Source organism: Cyrtonyx montezumae, unplaced genomic scaffold, assembly GCF_038088225.1.
Source record: "Cyrtonyx montezumae isolate F1298 unplaced genomic scaffold, pur_monq_1.0 scaffold_18, whole genome shotgun sequence".
Classification (NCBI taxonomy): domain Eukaryota; kingdom Metazoa; phylum Chordata; class Aves; order Galliformes; family Odontophoridae; genus Cyrtonyx; species Cyrtonyx montezumae.
The window spans coordinates 13,915,886-13,938,118 of record NW_027071914.1 but is presented as its reverse complement, the minus strand read 5'-3'; the positions used below and the strand labels follow the sequence as shown (position 1 = coordinate 13,938,118).

At 48.3% G+C, this 22,233-nt stretch overlaps 1 protein-coding gene across 3 annotated transcripts in view; it reads right to left on the bottom strand.

Annotated features, from left to right (window-relative positions):
* The window catches only part of KLHL3 (kelch like family member 3), a 261,783-nt gene extending 240,420 nt beyond the window's left edge, over positions 1-21,363 (bottom strand). The window contains exons 1-5 of one of the 3 annotated variants that reach the window (XM_065734800.1): positions 20,527-21,363; positions 16,169-16,188; positions 13,582-13,627; positions 3,739-3,855; positions 1,201-1,307 (exon numbers count right to left, since the gene is read on the bottom strand). In XM_065734800.1, the coding sequence (XP_065590872.1) occupies positions 1,201-1,307; positions 3,739-3,855; positions 13,582-13,627; positions 16,169-16,188; positions 20,527-21,266 (1,030 nt within the window). In that variant the 5' untranslated portion in view covers positions 21,267-21,363. Of the gene's footprint in view, positions 1-1,200; positions 1,308-3,738; positions 3,856-9,842; positions 9,966-13,581; positions 13,628-16,168; positions 16,189-20,526 lie in introns of those variants that run through there. The other 2 variants (XR_010622101.1, XM_065734798.1) reach the window with 2 other exon arrangements.
* Between the last annotated feature and the right edge of the window lie 870 nt (positions 21,364-22,233).

Genomic DNA, 22,233 nt, shown 5'->3' with positions numbered 1-22,233 from the left:
ATGAGCAGCCCCAGCCCTGCTCTGCACCACTGCATTCCTGCTCAGGTGACCTCTAAGGATCAGAGGGTTTTCCAGTGATTTCTTCTTCTTTTTTTTTTTTTTTTTAAACCTTGTCAGGAGCCAGCATCACAAGCACTCGCCAGTCCCTCCCTGAAGAGCCCAGTGCCAAGGCTCCCTGCAGAACAGCACTGCCGTTTACCTTCACTCCCACACAGATAAGGCCACGTGGCAAACCTCACATCTTGCCTAATGTTCAGATGCTGGTTCACACTTAAGCTTCTTCCCCCATCCATTACAGGAAGGGAAGGAAAGATGCTTTTTCCTGAGAAACACTGCATTTTGCTTCTAATAAGGCAAATAAAACCAAGCCTAACCCCAAGACTTGTAAAAGCAAGGAGTACCCACGCTGCCAAGCTGATCCTCTCTGAAAAAGGCTTTCTCCTCTTCAGGGCCACAGATCAAGGAACACAAAACAGGGGCAAAACCCCTCGATGTGCTGAAGCTCTGGGACCATGGCAACCATTCCCTGCATCATACATTTTCTTTGTGTTTGGTTAAGTCAGATCCTATCCTAGAAAGGAGGACAAGGAAAAGGAAAGGAAGCTAAGGTGCCCCTGACCACACTAATATTACCAGAAGGACCTAAGGAAGTCAGCCAACCTTGGGACCAACACAGCCCTTCTTGCTGTCCCACCCAAGGACAGCCACGGGCTATAGGGATCAAGTGATCAGGGCCAGAATTCTGTCCCCTTCTTCCCTTCACCATGAGCTTGCATCTGCAATTACCAAAATACACCGGACTGTTAACAATATACCCTACAAAAAATAAAAAATAAAGCAGAGCTGCTAATGCATTCTGGGATCCAGGGAACCACAGTGTTATTTTGGGCAGCAGCAACAAGTGCCATGGGAGATTAAAGATCCGTGACCACGAATAAGCATCTGCAGGGGCTGGGCCTCAAAACTACAACTTTTGTGCCAGCAGCTTCTTTGATGTGAACAACAGGGCACAGCACGCGTGCCTGATGTTAACAATGTGTGTTTTCATGACCCAAGCATTTGTTGAATAAAAAACCACCCACAGCAAGCCAAGCCTCATAGTTACCTTCCTGTGAGCAATATTCTGCATGTTCCCCCTTACCCTCATGCCACTGCCAAACCTGTTTACTGTGCCCCAGTGCAGGATCTGCTGCAGAGTACCTGTAAACATAGCACAAAAATAAGGGCTGCAGGCTGCCAGGACCACACGGTGGGCTTCCATCTCCACAGTTTCAGCCACGATCACTACGTCGCAGAGGAGTCGCTTGCTGGAAAAACACCAGAAAAGACAAAGATTGTTTCAGAACTGGTAAGAAACTATATTGGTAAAGGCCTTGAAAAGCAAGCAGAAGTCTTACCACTAGGGAGAAGGCACCTGAGCCCCTGGGGATACCTGGGCCTGAGAACTTCCCTACCACTTAGCTGGGATGAAGAGTCACAGCAATAAAACAAAGGGTTCCAAACAAAACCAAATAACTTCTATGCTCCCCTCTGAATCACTGTATGGCTTTAGAAAAGCCACTTCATTAATCAGTGACCTTTTCTAGCAGCCCCACGTATTTCCTTTGAGGATTCATTAGTTAATGTTTGCACAGAGCTTCGGAGATGTAGACAGCAAGAAGTGCTCAGCCTCCCAGTAAGTTGGTTTAAGATGTTTGAGCATACAAATGCAAAATCAAGGTGTTCCTTTTAAATGTTAAGACTGAAAAAAGTTTAGTGTCTGCAGATCTAGATGTCGCCTTCTCTTCAGAAATGCTTATCAAAATGCTGTGCTTTCTCCTGGGAAACTACATACCAAATAAATACACACAAAACTTCTAATGGCCTAGGCATGTCTCCTCCTCCTCCGTATCTTGGAATAAATAAACAAAATGATTTGTGAAATGGAAGGTTACAGATTGAAAACAGAAAGAAAGTAGGAACTGACAGTCTTTGTTCTACATTCACCCTCCTTCCGAAGGGATGAGGGCAGTCATGGGAGCTCTTTAATCGGCTCTTAAAGGAAGCTTTCCCATTCCCTTCAGCTTATGTAAAAGATGCCCCATTCAGCTCCTCTTTGGACTATAGTTATTTAAAGCGCCACTCATTAAAGTTAATTCAATTTACATTTGAAAGCTAAAAATTCTAAGTGAGCAACATATTGCAAATAGGTCAAAGGCTTAGCAGGAGCCCGACCCTCTGCTTGGGATTGCTCCATCTCCACTTGGGATTTCTTCATGCATTTGACCTAAGGCACAATTATTCAAGGTAGCTATTAGCACTGACTATTGACAGCTTAATGGATCACAGGATCAGTGTAATAGACATGAGAGCAGTATGTTCCAGAACAGCAGAAGGGGCTGAGGAGGAGGAGTACCCAAAAGAAAGCACCAAACAGGTTCTTAAGGGCAGCTTTCAATCTTCTGTATTCTGTCATTTCACCACTGCACCAGACATAGCTAACTACAAGCACTGAGAAACACTGTCAGTCTCCAGCTATTCCCACTGTGCTTCAATTAACAAAAGAATAATAGGAGCACAATAGATTTCTGAATATAGCTGCACAAACCTCTATTTTCAGATCCTTATGCTTTCAGTACAAAGAGAGGACTAGAGAGATGCCAATGTGAAAACCCATACTTTGCTTCATTTAATTGTTACAAGGAAAGGACGTTTCCATTTTCTGTTCCTTATGCAATTTTAAATCCCTGTGAGACATCGGTGGAAGGAAACATTTCTAACTCTGCACCAGAGAAAACATATAGGGAAACTGCTAAACCTGCAGAAGAGAGGTGGCTGTAGCAGTGTCTTTGGAGTACTGCGAGCATGCAGAAAGAGAAAAGGGGGTTGGTTATCTGCTTTCACCGCAGCATCTGGAAAGAGAGGGAGCACACACGTTCATGTGTACGATGTATTTTTGCACAGGACTCCTGGCAAAACCTGTGAATCTACGTCTTCATTGGAATGGCAAACAACTCCGATGAACTACCCAGAGAAACACTCACTGAACTTCTGCCTGGTTCATGGGGGAACAGCTGAAAAACAACACAGGCTTAACTACTGTCATCACATCAGCAATGCAGTGCTTCCTAAGGAGTGCATGCGCTGACGTTTTCTCAGCCCCTGTTCTCCCAATGCCCACGCAGTTGTTTAAAGACACCAAGGTGTTCCCTATTTAACTAATAACAGGATTTTTTAATCTCCAAATAGAGATCTGAGTCGTCAGTGGTGCTTTTCTCCTACTTTGAAGTGCTAAACCCAGACTGAGCAACAGCGTTAGTTCAATGGAACAAGAAAGGTACATTCACAATCTCTGCTCTGTAATTACGTGTACGTGTCTTTCTGTCTGTAACATTCCGTTGTTGGTTTTCAGGCCACTAGCTCAGCCACGAACAAAGTTTACAGCTAGATCCGCTGTAAGTAATGGAAAATGCTACATGAATTATCATCTATAAAATGAAGGACATCACTCAGATAACTTCTTGAGCCGCCGCTGGCTTCCTTCTGACTGGAGATAGGCAGCTGTGAGAATGGGCACAGCACCCTGCCACAGAACAGCTATACTGCAGCTGCCTCTTCCTACTTGCTTATCAATACCCTCCATGCAACCATTAGAGATTCTTTTTTTATTGTTATTTTAAAGCCTCCCAGAAGCCTTTCTGTTTCAATCAGCACCTTTCTGCTAAACCAGAGAGGGTGCCCATTAAGTCAGAAGTGTACCTCCGCAGTTCATTCATGACCTTGAACGCCTTTCTCATGTGTGAGGGGTTGACTGTCACTGTGCGCTGGTCCTTTTCATCCTCACCTGCCTCAGAGGATCGGGAACTCTGCTTAATGCTGAAAACAAGAATAAAACAAGCGTGAAAAGTTTGATTCTGTAACACTTCAGAAACAACAGGTGTCTAAGACTGCAGCACAGAGCGTTATCCGTGGAGCTGCTTGCACAGTTTTCAGTCCAACCGGGCTTGCCATATGAAGAGCATCACAAAAGGCAGCTACCTCTGCACTGATGTGGAAAGCCAAACAACCCACATTTCAATCAGCAGGGAAGAAAAAGAAGTGCCAAACACTCGAGGACAAAGCCCAGTCTTACAGGCTGCAGTCCAGGAAAGCAGTGTAAGCTGAAATTCAAGCCAGAACATAATTGCCTCACTGAATAGGAACAGACTTCAGTGCTGGGAGCTGCAGGAGTTCCATGGATATACTTTAACACCCATATGGAGAAAGATAAGTTTACCTTTTCACATCTCATCTGAAGAACCAAAGCATATAATACATGACTTACATCTTTCTTCCACAGAGGCAAGTAGAAAAGGACTATTAAAACGAACTGCAGATTTTCCAACCATTAGCTGTGCATCAGCCACGTTCCATTTCCATTCTAGAAATAAGTCTATTTAGTGCCACTGAAATGTATAGAAGGAATTACTAAACTTGGCTTTCCCATCAGAACTACAGGCTGTATAGGTAATGTAAAACCAGATGCACCCAGTTCTGTGCTGTGTTTAACCAGGCCAACAGGTGCCTAAGGCACATACGTGTCCTCATTACTTTGTTCAGAGCGTTGGCTCTTTGCACAGAATTGACATAAGGTCAATATCACCACCTCTATGATTTGAAAGCACACAAAATCACTCTGAGCTAAAGGTTCCCACCTGTAAAACAAAGCAGCATTTTAGAGCGAGGTAACTGTTCCACTTAAATCCATAAATCATACCTCAAACCTTCCAGTAGGCAAAAGCAGATAAGACAAGCTAAGCAAGGTCATCCTTGTTGAAAACCAGCTCCAAGTGAATGGCTGTCCCTGGGAAGTAACCCCATCACCACCACTGACCAGAATGGAGATCTGCTCAGAATCTTCCTTCCAAAGGACAGTCCCTGTCAGCTTCAGGTTTTGTACCCTTCTCGCTGTTGCCTTTCTAATTGTGCTTGTTTCAGGACAGAACAGGCTGAAGCAGGTTAAACCAACAGCCCCGCATCCAGGCTGTACCACAGATAGATTTTGAAGAAGGGTACAAAGCCAGTGAAGAGTGTAGGGTCCTTCCCCAGAGCAGTCTACTGACCTCTGCTAATGCATGCATACATACATGTATCTTTACATACACGGGCTTTCTCCTCTGAAAAAAACACAATTATTAACTATTTACAAGCCACAAACAATGTGTCGCCCTTACCAAACACAACGTTCTCATGGTTTTCATCTGACTAGCCCAGTATGGCCATGTAAAATACCAGAAGGGAGGCACCCCTAGGTAAACATTCAGCACTCACAGGGCTGGCACCAGGCACAGCCAGGTCTTGTGTCCCTGAGCTCCCACCCAGCTCTGCTGCAGCAAGGAGCCCCTGAGCACCACAGGGACACAGCCAGATTCAGCTGCACCTCAGTGCTGCACTGAGCAGAAGAAGCCTCTGCTGAAACCTTCAGCCAAGTGAAGTTTGACCACAGCTTTAAAATCTCAGCCTTGCTTTCCTAGCAGCCAAGCCTCGGAGGGCAAAGCAGGGATCTGAGAGTGCAAGCAGCTTCTCCAAGCTTTCAGTCTCCAGACGTACATCCAGGAAGCAAAGAAAGAAAGAAAGGGAAAATGAAACTGAAAGGGGTGAGCAGACACCTGTACACACTGCACGCTGCTCACAGATGCTGCAGGATCCCAAACCAAGTGATGCACATAAAAGTCACACAGCTTCTTTAACCCGAAGAAGTGTGCCACTGAGATTTATTTGTCAGCACTCCAATGCCAGAGATCAAAGATCAATCCTTTTCAAACTTTCCAGCAGGCAAGAGATGCAGGTCAGAGGACACAGCAAGTCTCACTGAGCACCAAAGCCATCAGAACAACACTCCTCCATAGAGCCTCCACCCCACCACGTTTGCCTGTGCTTTTTAAAAGCAAAAAAACCCGTTCTTTCTGAAAAAGATCCATCAGATCTTCCTAGAAAGCATGAAAAGTAGCTTTCCTTAAAGCATCCTCAGATGTACTGAATTTTCTGAAGGTTCTCAGATTTGCTAGCAGGGGTAAATTTCACATTTTACCACAGAGTAAAGGCTCACTGTAAGAAAATACTGCATTTTGTCTGGCTAGCAACTCGATTAAATAAATAAGTAAAATCAATATATGCTATTTAAAGCTCTTTCCAAATGACTAATGTAAAAAAAAAGTAAAAAAAAAAAATAATTAATGGCCAACTGCCTTTAACTCATCCTTGAAACTGAGTCAGCTTCCATAGAACCTCGTTGCATGAATACACAGATGATGACTTTTTATTTTATTATTATTTTTTTTAATCTGGGAGAAGAATTTCGCACCGCCACGCACGAACTCACAGATCACACCACCGCATTTCTAACATAAAAAATGCAGGAACTCTCACGCTCCCTGCAAACAACTGAGCACCACAGACCAGAAAGCCCATTTACGTAACCCTGCTTCTCCCACTACACGGAGAGCTGTTACGCTTCAGAATTACTCTGCTATTTCATTAATGGAACGAAGCCAAGGAGAGAACCAAGTCCTCGGAGCTGAGCGGGCCATGTGGGACCCTCCCCATCCCCGTCTGCTCGAGGAGCTGACATCCAGCACACCACAGGCCGGGTGCCAGGAGTAATTTGTCCCACCCCGGGCCACCCGAGGCCGTGCACAGACTGAATGGACAAATGATTTAATTTCCCTGGGCCAAATGAACACCCTTGTTAGGGACACAGTGGGAATAAGACAAGCGATGCGGTCCTTCCTTTCAGAGCGCGCCAGCCGTGCTGCCATCCCCCTGCATGGCCTCTGGGTGCCAGCCCCAAATGGAGCAAACGTATCCCAATTTCAGAGCCCCACACTGTGCCAGTGAAGCTCAGAGTGCTGCTTACGGCCGTTTCCCCTCTCCAAGCTCAGCAGGCTCAGCTCAGGCTCAGCAGCAGCTCTGACCGAGCTGGGCCACGTCCCAGCCAGCAGAGAGCACTTACATCCCAAAACCCACAGATGCAGGCATCACTCATAAAGTTGGGTTGCCTTAGTTACCAGCAGTAATTACAGATGCCTTTGTAGACCGTGCAAAAGAATAAAAGCCTTCCTTAGAGCTAAACTGTCCCCTTGCAAGGTTATTGCCATGTAGACTGCTAGTAAACCACAGGAATAAAAACCGTGCCTCTGCCAAAATCAATTCTAAACCCGGCTTTAGTCGAGCCTGAAGTTCACCCTAAAAAAGGAGCAGTTTGTAAATGAGCTTTCCTTTGGAAACCTGGGGGACAGCTTCAGCACCCAGCCTCTTTGAGCATACCAGGAGACCTGCTGGTCCCCCACTGTGTGTGCTGGAGGGCTCTGGGAGCTGCCACATCCCCAGGTTGGCACACCGACTTTCCCAGGGCTCGGTGAGTGGCCCTCCTCCTGCACATCACATTTTTGTTTTAAAAGATGAGTGACAAGATAGCTACAAATTTTCCAAAGCCTTCTCTCCAGGATGCACTACGAACATCACCGTGAAATGTCAGCCTCAAGTTTCTGACAGGTGTGACATGGCTCTGATCTACAAATCTGAAGGATACCCAACAGCAGTTACTGGTCTTCAAAGCTTAAACGCCTCCATGGAGATAAGAATATATTCATTTTCCGGTCTTCATTTAAGAAAAGTAGTTTAACTGGAGTAATCCTTTAGAACCACAGAATCACGAAGCAAATGCACGATGGGCAGCAGTGCTCTGTCCTGAGGCAGACACACAGTAAGGAAAGGTTGCACTGCAGTTACATCAGTTTCTGATTTTTAATTTGGGTGTATGCAATAACAGCAGGATGTGTGACTGAAGGAGTCCAAGTACCTGGAGAGAACTCAGAGAAATGTGTTGTCATTACAGCACAGAAGATGGAGCATAACAGAGAAGATTTTTTAATATAGCATTTATTATCCTATTTAGCTGAATTCCTTCAGCACCTACATCAAAAACAGAGACGTTCACTTAGACAAATACATGACAGGCATATAAGCAACCCCCCCACAAGAAAATTGATATCAAAAGAGACCTCAGGGGGAAATCAGACTTCAGGAACCGCTGAGAAGAAAATTCTTCACTGACAACAATGGAAACAACACAAAATGACTCAACTGTGACAAGAATACTGTTAGCTTTCTTGGTATTTTTCAGACCACTATGAAGAACCTCCAGCTTGATGATAAGGTTACCACTTCTACAGAGACTTAAAACTGCAGGTCGTAAGAATCCTTTAACGCAAAACCATCCAGTCTTTGTTACCTTTCCAAACTCGAACAGGTCTTACGCATTCAGATTCAGAGCTCCTTGCCCTATCAGACACTGTTACACAATTTCTCCAGCAATTGAGAGCCCTTATCAGCACAGTATAAGACAATCACCATTCAGAGATAACTTGTTGCCAGACGTGAACCTCCCGGGTTAAATCCCCCTTGCCCACGGCTGCTTCTGCCCACGTGAAGTGATGTGGGCACATGATACTGCTGCACGACCCAGATGTAAGAACGAGCAGGATATTTGAGTTCTGGCAGGCTTGGGACTAGAGCCAGAGGTGATACAAGTACCAATAACACGTTTCTCATGAGCTACAAAAATGGAAAACTAAAAACCAGGGGGAATTCTGCTGTCACGAAAGCCACGACGTGTAAAATTTAAGACCTAATCTGCGTGACATACATTTGAGCTGAAATTCAAAAAGTACAAAACAGGGAGCAGAACCAGCCCACTCGCTGCCACAGCACTCATCAAGCAAGGTCAGCTTTTTAAACCTCCAAGGACTGGTTCTGAGCAGGCAGAACAGCTTCGGAGTGGTCCTGCAGAGCACCCTCAGCCCTCCCTTCCAGGAGCCAAAGCCCACGATGCCCCTGTGCTTCCTCCTCCCAAATAAAACAGAAACAGCAATTTGGGCGATCATCCTTTACTTCTAAAAGCACACCGATAGGGATAATCAGTGCTAAAAGTGGGCAGTCTGGAGGAGAGGCTAAGATAAAGCACTCAGGTGCTTCCCAGGTGACTTCTTGCCCCCTGAATCACCAGCAAGAGGCCCTCATGCAATGGGGGAGCATTGCTGTCTCATGAGGAGAGGTATGATGTGGTAGCACCAAGGAGGAGCACAGCCTGGGGCACCCTAACTCCGCAGTCCCTCAAATGCCAGGCTTGTTTACGTAAAGGAAACAGAAAAAAAAAGAGGAAAGCATTCCATGGGCTAACGTGACAATCTTAAGATTTCAAGGCACTGGAGAATCAATTAACACCTGGATGCTGATGCCTGGATTCATACCCAGCTGCCCATGCACACCTTCGCACGGATCGGGAGCAGCTGAGACACGAGTGGGTGAGAGCCGCGCGCTGCCCCACTCAACGCTATGGGGCTGGGGAGGGCACCAAGCTGCCCTGCAGAGCTCGGGGAGCAACTCGGCACAGGGAAATCCCCACAACGTGGGAACCGACCCCGCTTCGGTCTCCCAATGCACCACATTTCAACGCAGCCCGCGCCGAGCCCCCTCCCCGCAAGGTCACTTCGCAGGAGATAAAACGCACACGGCCCAGCGCGAGGGAGGCTCGGCATCCGCTCCCGCCCGTCCCCCGTGCCGGCTCCCACGTACACGCAGGTACGCCGAGCCCAAGGGCTCCCCACTCCGCCACCCGCCCTCCAGCGGCTCCGGCTCAGACGTGCCCCCAGCCGGCCGTCCCACGGCACGCCGAGCAACCCCGCGGCTCCGACCCCGCTCCCCCTCCCGTCACCGCAGCGGGATCCGCCCGACCCCCGGTCCGCCCCTCCGCGCCCGGGCACCCGCGTCCCGGCTCGGCCGGCCCGGGGCCGCAGCGTCTCGGCGGCGGCGGCGGCACCCACCTCTCCTCCTCCATCGTGCGGCAGCGGGGCGGGCTCAGCGCGCCGGGCCCGGCATGGCTGCGAGCGGCTGCCTCCGCCCCGGGGCCGCTTCCTCCGGGCGGCTGCGGAGCGTTGCGTCCCCACCGCGCCCCACAGCAGCGACTGCCGCCGCCGCAGCCCGCGCCGCCCTCCGACTCTTCTCAGCCTCCTCCTCCTCCTCGCTGCCTCCTCCCCCCGCGAGCTCGCCGCTCGTCTCCGGGCAACGGCGGCAGCGGGGACGGCCTGCTTGCTGCTCCGCTCCCGCCGCTGGGAGCAGGTGGAGGAGCCGCTCCGAGAGCCGTAAACGGCGGTTTGCCGCGAGTCGGAGGAGGTGCGCATCAGAAAGGGGCTCCCGCTTTTAGCGCTCGTAGAAACCAGCTGCTCCTACCTGGGAGCTGAGACCGAAAAGAGCGGCGCGTCAGCCCTGGGCACCGCTCCCCTCCCACCTGCAGAAGTCGGACAGCAGCCCCTCTCCAATGGAGTGGCAAAATCCAGATTCAGCTGTGCTGCCGATAATCCGGATGATGGTTTATTTCACAGGAGAGTCGGTCCCTCGCACGAAACCCACAGCCCACCAGGTGAAAGGATGCTGTGTGTGGAACACGAGCCCTCCTGCTCTGCAGGGGCAAAGTGTCAGTGATTGTGAGAAGCCATTCTCGCTCCTTCATAAATATCATCTCACCTGTTCACATTTCTCCTCAAATCACATCCTTCTTACCAACTCACATATCTTAAATTCTATCAGCAATAACACTTTCATAGATTCTACTGCACACCCTCCACAGGAGACATTAAAGAGCTTGTTAGATATCCACACTGATCCACGTTTCTGTTCTTCAGATAAGAAAACTTGGGACACCTTGAGGCCGCATAGGGATGGAGAGTTGGAGCTCTGCTGTTTAAACACCATTGGCAGTCCTCCTGTAAGTGCAAGGCCGTGAAGCCAAACCTCACTCACCTCCTTGGGTAAAAGGAATGATCCCTGCATTTTCACTTTGAGAATCCCATTCAATCCATCTCACACATCTAGATCCTCAAAGACTTCCCAAGCGCCCGTTCAGTCTCTCATTCTGGATGTTCAGTATGTAACAACACAAGATGCAATTTCAAATCAGGGATAGAGTGTACTAAAAGTAGCAGTAATTACTCAATAGAAACAAGTTCTACTCTTCATTTTCTACGTAAGTCCCTCAGTAACCATAAAATGTTCAAGTGCAAAAGCGTCCTGAAATTTCTGCCAAGTACCTGTGTATTTTTATTAACATGGTTATTAAATATTCAGCTTTCATCATAAAATCTATGCTCCAGGCATGCTAGCTCTGGGATCTAGGTTCACCAAACCTTTCTTATGTGCACCACTGTACTCCACAAATGCAACCAGAGGAAGGTAAACCCCAGTGCCTGGAAAGAGCAACCAGTGAGCAGTCACAACTGGGATGGGACAAATGTGTGTTCCAGTAAACAGACATTATCTTTGTGGCAGCCTTGCAAAATAATTACAGCAGATAAAACAAGCAGACAGTGGGGTTAAAGTGCAAAGAATGGTATCTTCAAAAAGAAACCTTTAAAGAGGGATTAACTACATGTAATGTGTGGGATTTTTTTCCTAGTAGCAGTAATTTAGTGCTACCTGGGACACTTAATCTACTCCCAGTCACGGGCAACTGTATAACTGACACTCGGTTCTGAAAGGTCCAGAGAACACTGTTCAGCCCACACCACATACCTTGGCCCACCAAAACCTTCCCAGAACCCTGTGACCATCTTCAGATCTACAACAGATGACCAAACCCCACAACTCTAATGAGCTGCAAGGAGAGACAAGAGGTGACCAGTGACCCCACGACAGCGAGAAGTGACTCGGTAAGAATGCCAGGAAGAGAGGGAATAAAAGCTGTCCCTGCCAATCTGATCTAAACTTTTCTCCCAGCCCAAAGCCTGGCGAGTGCAAACAGTTTAAATAGTGCACAAACAGTGATTCAGTGACCTTTCCCTCCCCTGCATGCATCCATTCCCAGGTATATAGCAATGCTCGGGTTCCAAAGTTCCATACCAAAACCAATTCCTATATTTAGCAGCTCTTCTTTCTGGTTGCATAATCCACTCCATCACATTATTATTCTGCTTTCTTAAAACACAGCAGCTTCTGCACTGAAGAGCTGTGAAGGGTGTATTTAAAACACTGTGTAAGCTTTTCAGAGCTGCGCTTTCTCAGCCTATGTAAATTCATTCACTTTTTAAAAAGATAAATACATAGATTTCACAGAATCAGACCAAGGAACCCGAGCTCAAAAAGCAGTTCGAGGAGACCTCCTCGGCAGGGAGCTGCCCCAAGCTGCGACCACCAGTGCTTTGAAGAGGGAGGAGAGTCACTGCTGAGCAGTGTTCAGAGCAGTGAGCAGCGTTTCCTGAAGGATGGGGTTTGCAAGAAGCAGAGCACGCACAGCAGCCCCACATCCCAGGTGGGTCCTGACCCCAGCGCGGGCGCTGCTGTCCCCATTCCCAGCCTCCCACTGCAGCCCTCTGCTGGCAGCCGTGCCATTTCCGTGCTCCTGCCTACCGCCAGCCAGCAGAATTACGGTTTATGAAATACGTTTTTCTTTAACCTTTAAAATGAATCACCATTCCTATAAAGAACAGCACTCGTAGTCCAAGAGTTTCATTATAACGTTGCCAACTTTAGAATAGTAACCAGCAACCTTCACCCCGGGCTGTCAATTTCTGGAGCAGGAGTTGCTGAATTGCTCACCCTGCCCAGCAGTAACAATTAGCAAATGCAACCCTCCCTACTCCTCCTCCTCCAGTTCTTTCCTGTAGCATAAAACACTGATGTCACCCGCAGCCAGCTACGCCAGCAGCACGAGCTTCCTGCCTCTTATCACCTCACATCTGTATCACACACTTGCTGGAAGATTTTCAGACAGATTCTATGGTTTAGAATAGAGCACAGAAAAGGAAAAAATAACATCCAGGAAGAAAGCTGTAAAAACAGTTGTTGTGGACACTTGGACGAAGGTAAAGGCTGGTATTCAGGTGGCCTCAATGCTGCCGGGTCCTTCTGCTTAATGCTTCCCTGGTTCTGACTCCCAGCTACAGCATCATGTTCTCACTACAGGGCAGTCATGGGAACTCGAGCTAAAACTTATACTGTGGTCCAAGCAAACAGATCATTTCAATGTGATTCTTTTTAATATATCCCTTTCTTCTTTCATGACTACTTTCAGTAATAAGAGGATAGTACATGTTTCATAAAGGTATTGCACGGCTTGATTTATATTTGTACACTGAAACACAGAGTGTGGGACAAACGAGCCCATGCTAATTCAGGAGCACCCTGTGCAAATGGAGGTCAGTTTGTTATTACTCCTTGTATGCTCATTACCTCACTCTCTTCTTTGAATTTTGTTCAAAACTTTCATCTTTTGTTCTTTGCAAAGCCGTAAAACAGCCCATCACACCGGTGCTTTAACACTGTACGCTGCAACACTGGTAAGAGTGAGTAAACTACAAAGATGCCACAGATGAAGAATTTGGCAAGATTGCTTCTCACAGACACACTGTTTTACCTGAACAGAAAAAGCAGTCTCATGTAGCTCGGCTTTCTGGCAGACAACAGATTGCCCTTAGTTCTCCTGCTTGATATTATTCTGTTCAACCTCTGTAGCACATCCAGAATGGGAATTGTGCATTGAAGGTTCAGCTGGGATTTCTGTTCACTTACCAAACATTCACAGCATACTTTTCGGGGCTCCATCTTCTCATCCTCTCTCCAAGCAGAAATGGGCCCTGAGGGGAAGAAAGAGTACACACTTAGAGAAGGTAGGGAGTGTGAAGCACCAGCTCCTTGCCACGCTGGGGCACGTTTTAGTTGTAGAGCTGCTCTAGGCCAACTTTTCCTTCTAACTTTCCTTGCAAAGATGATGGTTCTCAGCTCTCTCAGTTGGCTCCCAAGTGCACAGCAAACAAGATCTCCTATCACTATCAGCTGCACACAAACCTGACCCAACGCTTCCAAAACACGTGTGGTGCTGACACGTGCCACAAGAGGTTTGCAGACGAATGGGACTTCTCAGAGCAGAAGCCCAGAAACAACTTCCCAATAACAAATCCCAAGTGACTCATTTACAGAACTTTTTTTCTTGAATTCAAGAAAATAAAAGATAGGTGGGCCTAGAAGGAAAGATACATGGCAGTTTGCTCAAGGTCACTCACAGTGATGACTTGAACTCTCGTGCTCATGAGGAGCTCTTTTTTTCAGGAGGATGTATAACCATGAAAATACTCCAACACTAAAAATTTAGTGTTACTTCTCTTGCAGGATGCTCCTTAACAAAATATCCTGTGCCAGAGGCATCAGCAACCCTAACTACAAGCACCCTGCAGGGGAGAAGTCCTGAACCTGCCACCAGGACTCAAAGGAGCAGTCTTGGGTAAAACGAGCGTTGTTATAACCCAGCGAACTTAAAACCTGGAAAAGATATTAGATAATCACACAGAGCAATCAGAAATCTCTCATGTCTGCAACCCAGCCAGGGAGCAGCCAGCTCCTGACACCAGAGGGCATTCTCCTTAGGGAAGGAAAGGACCTGGAAGATGAAATAGAAGTAAACTACTTCCAAACACAGCTGAAAGTGCTGTGTTTTCATTCAGTACCTAGGGAAGCACAGCGTCCTCGCAGGGCCATTGTTGACATCTGTTTAGATGGGGAGATTTTGTGGGAAGCAAAATTTCTTACACAGTAGAAGCAGACAGCAGTGAAATTGTGGAAAACAAAGTTAGATAAGTGACTAAAACATTATTTGTCTTTTATGTTGTCTGGACTACACCACAGCTGGGTATTTTCAGGTCTTTGCATTCCATCCCATTCAAAAGAGTGCACTTCCAGCGCATACAAGGACTTTTGGAGACATAAACTTGTTAACTTATACCACGCATGTGCCAACATTTTAATAATAGGAACGTGTTCAGATGTATCAGTTTATTGTGCTGCTAACAATTTTTTCATACAGTGTTCATAAGGAAACATAGATTTTGCCATACTTGCCATATTAGAAGTTAATTACTGTAGTATGTACCCAGATTATCTACAGGGAACACACTATAGTTTGAATTTTAAAGAAGAGCTTTTCTTAGCAGAAGTGTGTGTTTTCTATTTGTGAAAGCACTCAGGAATGACACTGTACTTATGACTGAGAGGGTTAATATCCAGATGCCACGGACAGATGGCATTATTAGTCTGACAGGGCTCAGCATCTCGTTTTCAAAGTTAAGGAGCTTTGGTTAGTTGGATAGCTGATAATCTGAGAGCAGCCAGTGCTCCAAGCTCAGTGTGCTCTGTAACAGCAATAGCACCTAACAGGCTTTTAGCACAACTTTTCTCATGGTTGCTAAGATCAGCTGCGCTGGGGAAACACTTAGGAAAATGCCTTTGCAACACTGAGCTTATTTTAGGCAAAGATTGAACAACACACACCTTGATTTTTTTTCTTTTCCTCTCTACACTATAGACCTGAAGCGTTTAATCTTTTGAACTGCTCAGTCCATGCAGCAGAAAGGAGAACTAAAGGAAATAAAAGAATCTGAACAATGTCACTCCCATTCCAAAATACTGTTTCTTTCCAGCATTCCCACTGCCCTTCTTCCACAACATCCCATGAGATGGATGAGACGTTTCCAAGGGGAACACAGATATGATTAAGGCACTCTTAGAACCATGCAGAGGTCTCAGTTCAAAAAATGAATCCATATTTCCTCCCCTCTGCATACTGCAGAAACCAGAGAGTTCTGGGAGCAGAGATGAGGATTCCTCAAGGGAACATCAAGAAGGAAAGTACCTGACACCCTCAGCTCCTTTAAAAGTGTGTACATGAGAAATGATAGAAAACGCCTCGGTAAAGATACACAGCAGAAAACCTTCTCATTTTGATATAAGACAATCTTACAGCAGTCAGTAGTACTTACACTGCACTAGAAATAAATACTCAGTAAAGGTAAGCAGCAGAGGTTCTGTGTGCGTCTGCATACACACGTGTACAGGGAGCAGTAAAAGCAGTGATATTTCACCAGGAGACCTAAAAAAGCCCATTAACAGCAGCAAGCAGTGCCTGGCCAGAGCTCCTGCTGATGCTCTCGAGTTGTGAAGTGGAAACAGAGGTGCAATTGTTTTATTCGTGTAATGAAATGCAATAATAACAAGCAGAAAAGTCATCTTTAGGAGATGCATACATCAGGAGTCAGAAGCCATTATGCTTTAGAAAATTAAAAACACTTCTGCAAACTGCATCCCTGGCTAAGGGGATGCTACGAACTGTTGATTATGTGATAAACTCTAATCCATAACAGCTACCTCAGGACAAGCAATCCTTCCTAACACACTTAGAAATTGGTTTTCTGTTAGAAAACCCATTATCTCTCAGTCTGCAGAAGCAAAATCCTGTTCTCACAAAAACGTAGCACGTTTCAGTTTGCCACGCACACAGCACAACTCTGTCCTTAAGGATTTGCATTCTCTTTGGTTTGGTTTAGGGTTTGTTGTTGATGTGAGCAATTTAAACCAAACTTCTGCATTTTAGAAAGGACATTCTCACATACACAAAGAATCTGCTCTAATTTCAGACTTGAATGGGAGGTTGGGGTCCTCGACACCACCCTGGCTTAGACCCTTCTCAGTAGGGACAGGAATGCCATTGTATTGCAACAACAGTATCAGCTGACAAGGCCGGACAGTAAACCTGTGTTCCAGCCCACACTGCCCACTTCCAATGCTCAGTGACAATGAAGTTCATTTTACAGAGGGGATCCACGATGGTGAGGAAAAAAAAACCAAACCAAACACCGTAAAGCATTCAAGAACTTTAAATCACATTTTTAACCATTGTATTTCCAGCTTCATCCATTTTTAAGGTGGCTGCGTGTGCACGCAGTACCCAATACAGTTCAGTTGCACCTCCTAAGCACTCCTGGTCCCAGACAGCCCAGTCATCAAGAACAGCTGATGCTGCAGAGTAGAAATGAATACTGTACTGAAAGCTGCGTGCACATAAACACAGCCTGCAGTACTGCAGCCCCCGCAGAGCTTTGCTTGGGAGAACTCCTTTCTGCTCATCCAGGTTTTAAAAAGAGCACCTGTCTTTTCAGACAACCCTGCACCCGATTCAGCCTCAGCAGGACAAGCAGTGCTCTCCGTTCCCTGTTTGCCACAGGTGAAACCAACAGTGCTCGGAGGACTTTTAGTTCAGGAATGAATAATTTCAGACACCTGCACTCCTGAGCCAAACTGCAAACTGAGGACAACGAACGGAAGGTAACCTCGTTTCCTCTTCTGTGCGAGCACTCTGGAGTGACTTTGCAGTCTGAAGCTTTTTTGCATGCCAGCTATATACCTCCCACTGCTCTTAGTTCTTCCACACACCTCTGTGCAGGAGCCCACCTGCGGGGCACGTAACTACGGAGTGTCATTAAATATTTCCATTTACTAGGGGAAGTACTAAAAATCTTTTTGAACACGTACTTTTTAAGTCGACGTTTCTTTAATGCTATCCAACACAGCTCTGTACACCTATTTATATTCCACAGTACACCCCAGTACGGCTGCTCCTTATTAAACAAGGGCTTACATGAGCCTCTAAAACGTTCCAGCACTGTCACAACGAAGCTCCCACTGCCTTGAGATGAGGTCAGAGCAGAGCAAGCCCCAGCTCCCCAGCATGCTCACTGCTTAACACTCCATGGGATGCCTCTACAAGTGAGCAGCTGTGAGACACAGGTTAGGTAGCACGCTCCCAAACATTGGTGCACGTGCTTCATATTGTGCTTCAATCAATTGTGCTTCAGCACAATTCTCAAAATCAAGCTAATGCTTGTCGAAGCAGAAGCCAGAAATCACAAACAATGCAGTGACTTAAAAAAAATAAGCATCTTTTTCTTACTATCAATAGGTTCTCTTATGGCCTGTAACACAAAAAACACCACTGAGCTACACACCTGATGAGCAAATCTCCATTCCCCAGCCACATAAGTCACGTCACCAAAGTGAATTTGACTGCTTCTTTCTGAACCAGGTGGTCCCTGAATAAGGCAGCCCATCGTCAGAGCCCACAGCACATGCTCACTCACAGAAGACCCAGAACACACCAATCTGGTTGCCAAAAGCAAAGCTGTGCTCCAAGAGGAGCTCAAGGATGACCATCCAACAGTCTTAGATTGCAGAGTAAGAGAACAAGAGCCACACAGCTCAGTGATGTGAACACAACCGAGCACCTGAAGCTGTCCCAATGAGCTGGTACTTCACCAACCTTTCCCAAGTACTTCTCTGAAGCACCATGCACTTTCAACAGCGATACTGAGCCTCACAAGCTCGTCAATCAAACAAAAAACCACAATGTAATTGCAAACAGCAAATCGCTTGGAACCTAAGCCAAGGAGAACCAGCTTCACTGTTAAGAACCACAAGCATCACAAGAGGAAACCCTGCTCTTGGTTCAAATCCTGACGACAGCAAAAAGTCACCCTGTTCACTTGTGCTTGAGCAGGTAACCAATTTAGCTGATTTCCAACAGCAACAAAAAGGATGTTGCAACTAAAATCAGAATCAGGTTAGGCTGACATTCGAGACTGACAATACCTTGAATTTTCATGCACAATCTTCCAGCCCAGTGGCACACGGAATCACACGCCTATCTTGCACATCTGGAGCAAATCAAGAGCAGCTTTTAAGACGCGGTCCCACAAAGCATCAGCATTAAAGACTAAGTGCTCAGAAACCTGAAGTCAAAAGAACTTCGTACTTAGAAATCCACGTCCCGTATCACACATACTCTCACTCAAGCACGTAAGGAATTCAATTCTTTATTTGATAACCATAAACCCATAAACGTCGCTATTCTATATTTCTATGCAGGAAGGCAGTTTCCCCCTAAAACATTATGCTTTTTCATAAACAACAAACTTTAATTCTATTGCGTGAAAGGGCTACAAATATACATTTGTTAATCAAGCAGACTACACAAGTATTTTTGCTTTACAACTGGCACCTAGGTCACTGGTACACTTAGCTGGCTCATCTGTCAGAGCACTTTGCCCCAGCAGATTGGGTTATCACTTCTGGAAATGGATGGGCAATTGCAATTAGGGAATATATATATATATATATATGCGCCAAGGCAGGTATTGCAATCTTTTTGCTTTGCTTTGTTTCCAGTCAATACTCATAGAGCCCATCTTTATTCACATGCAGGTTTCATTTTGCCCTCCACCAGTCATCTAACAGCATAAATGAACTTTCAGAGGTCTGGTACAAGCATTAGCAAAGCACTCCTCCTGCTGCAGGCAGCGGGCTGCCAGCCTCCGGTAGGTGGAGCTGCCACAGATCCCGGGGAACTTGAACGCAGGACAATAGTTCAGCGAACAGTCCGTTAACTACAGCACAGTGTGCATTTAATAATGGGAGAGGTGATGACCCTTTCCCGGAAGGAACCGTACAGAGACAAACCAATAAGAGGACTTGAAACTAAGCAACCAGAAATTTGGAACATTTTGTGTGAATGAAGCACAAGCTTAACACAAACTATTTCTCTGAAACACGGTACACACGTCGATGGAAAAGTCCTATAGAAAAAAAAACAACAAAAAACAACTGACCAACTATGTCAGCATGTCAATCGGCCCGGTACAAAATGGTGGATGCACACAAACTGCAAAAGTGAGAACGAGTATTTAAGAACAGACCACATCCACAGGCTCATACTTCCAAAATTCCTCTGCCAAGCGTTTGAAAACCGATAAATCCAGCGGGAGGGGGAAGCAAAAAAAAAAAAAAGTCAGTCAGGACCTTCACTGGCAACAAAATATTGACTCTAAGTACACAGAGATTTAAAAACAGAGCAACACTTAAAACCCAGAAAAGCCTTAAACCGTACGGAATGGATCCTAGGAAAAAAAAATTAGACATGTAAAGGTCAATGAACACAATGATTTATTTAAAAAATAAAAAACGTAAAAACGATTTTTTTTTCCTCCTTTACAGAAACGTTAACTTGAGTCATGGGATCCGAGTAGGCTTCGTAGAAAAAAATGTAGTAGCCAGGTATCGAGTCCTTACAACAAAGGAATTCCCCACAGCCCTCCCCGGTTGTGACTCCAGATCGGCAAAACACATCCCACCCCGCACCGCCCCCTCCCCAACCGGTCCCCCCCACCCCCAACAAAAAAAAAGCAAATTAAAACAAGACATTTTTCGTTGCTAGTATAAAAACGACCGAGGTCCAAGTAATAATAAAAAAATAGAGTCCATCAATGACTGTAACACAAAGTATGTGTGTGTGGGGCCCAGTCCGTCTTCAGAGAGAAAGAAGTGGCACAGGCAGCAGAGGCGGCCCCCAGGGGGCATTTAGGAGCTGCTCCCGCAGCCGGGAGGCATTTAAAAGGAGAAACCCATGGAGAAGCCGGCCCGGCCCGGCGGGAGCGGCTCCGCGCACCGCCCCCAGCGGCTTGGGTTGCTCCGGCTCAGAACGAGCCGCCCCCGTACCCTCCCCCGCCGTAACCTCCTCTGTACGGTCCACTGTTACTGCGGCCCCCCCAATTGCCGCCCCCTCCGCCCCCTCCTCCGCCGCTCTTCATGGGGCCGTACGAGGACTGGTGCTGGCTGTAGCTGCCGAACCCGCCGTACCCGTTGCCGTAGTCGCCGCCTCCCCCTCCTCCGCCGTATCCGCCGCCGTAAGAGCCGTATCCGCCGTATCCGCCGTAGCTGTTGTAGCCGCCGCCCTTGGACAGCCCGTTGTGGTCCCGGTTACCGGATCCGCCCCGGCCCCGTCCTCCTCCTCCTCCCCGGCCGCCCCGCGAGGGCCGCGCGGAGCCGCCCCCGCCCGCCTGGATGTCCTCCTTGGGCACGGCCTTCTTCACCTCCACGCGGTGGCCCTGGATCGGGTGGAACTTCACCACGGCCGCTTTGTCGGCCGCGTCGTGGTTCTGGAAGTAGACGAAGCCGAAGCCGCGCTTCTTGCCGCTCTGCTTGTCGGCGATGATCTCGGCCTTCTCCACCGGGCCGAACTGGCTGAAGTGCTGCACCAGGTCCCCCTCTCCCACGTCCCCCTTCAGGCCGCCCACGAACAGCTTCTTCACCTTCGCGTGGGCGCCGGGTTTGGCCGAGTCCTCGCGGGACACGGCGCGCTTCAGCTCCACCGAGTTCCCGTCCACGGCGTGAGGAGAGGCGGCCATGGCGGCGTCCGCCTCCTCCACCGCCGAGTAGGTGACGAAGCCGAAGCAGCGGGAGCGCTTGGTCTGCGGGTTGAGCACCACCACGCAGTCGGTCAGCGTGCCGTAGGCCGCGAAGTGCTCCCGCAGCCCGGCCTCCGTGGTCTGCACGTTGAGGCCGCCGATGAACAGCTTGCAGAGCTGCGAGTTCTCCATGCCGCTGCCGCGCCCGGGCCTGGCGCCGAGACTCCTCCTCCCGTCGCGGGGCAGCGCCGAAGACTCGTTCCCCCCCTGCTCCGTTTTGCGGCTTCTTCCCCCCCCTCTCTCGCCTCGGCTTCGCCTCACCCGGCCGCCGCGGAGAGGGGAGCGGGGGTGGGGGGGGGAAACACGGACGCGCACAAAATGGCGGCGGCCGCGGCTCGGGAGCTCGGCCGGCTACTGGCGCCCACACAAAGGGGGCGCCGGGAGCCCCGCCCCCCGCGCACGGCCCCCGCGCCGTCGCGGCCAATAGGAACGCGCCGTCGGAACCGCCCGCGACTCCTCTGCGGGGGGCGGAGACTCGGGCGTGATCGACGTGGGACGGCGACCAACCAGAAAGCGCGACTTCCGCCGCGCGGCGCGGAACAGACCGGGGCTCGCCGGTGACGGACGCGGCGGGCGACCAATGGAGCGGCTCCGTGACGGCCGCTGGGTGCCGAGCGCCGAGTGCGGGGGGGGGCGGAGGCGGAGCCGGCCCGCGCCGCGCCAACCCCGCGGACGGGAGCCAATGGGCTCCTCTCGCCCGGCGCGCGCTTTCTCCCCGGCGGCCCCGCCCCCTCGGCGGGGGGGAGCGGCGGGCGGGGGGCTCGGCTGGCGCGGGAGCGTTTGAAACGCTGCGACCGTTGGGCGGCTGCGGGACACACGCTGCTTCTTTTCAGCAGGAAGAGAGGACAAATGAGCGGGCAGAATCAATAGCTGAGCCAACTCTAACATAACCCAAACGCTTCTTCTTTTACGCTTCTGTCTGATGTATGACATGAAAACAAGAGAGGGAAAAAACCCTTTAAACATGTACAGATCCGCACGCACAGATTTCACACACCTTATGCGTTTGCCCCAAATCCTATTTCCGGAGTTCAGTCCCTGCACTGAGGGTCGCACATCCATGTGCCCACACTGAGCACCAGGCTGTGGGGATGCAGGG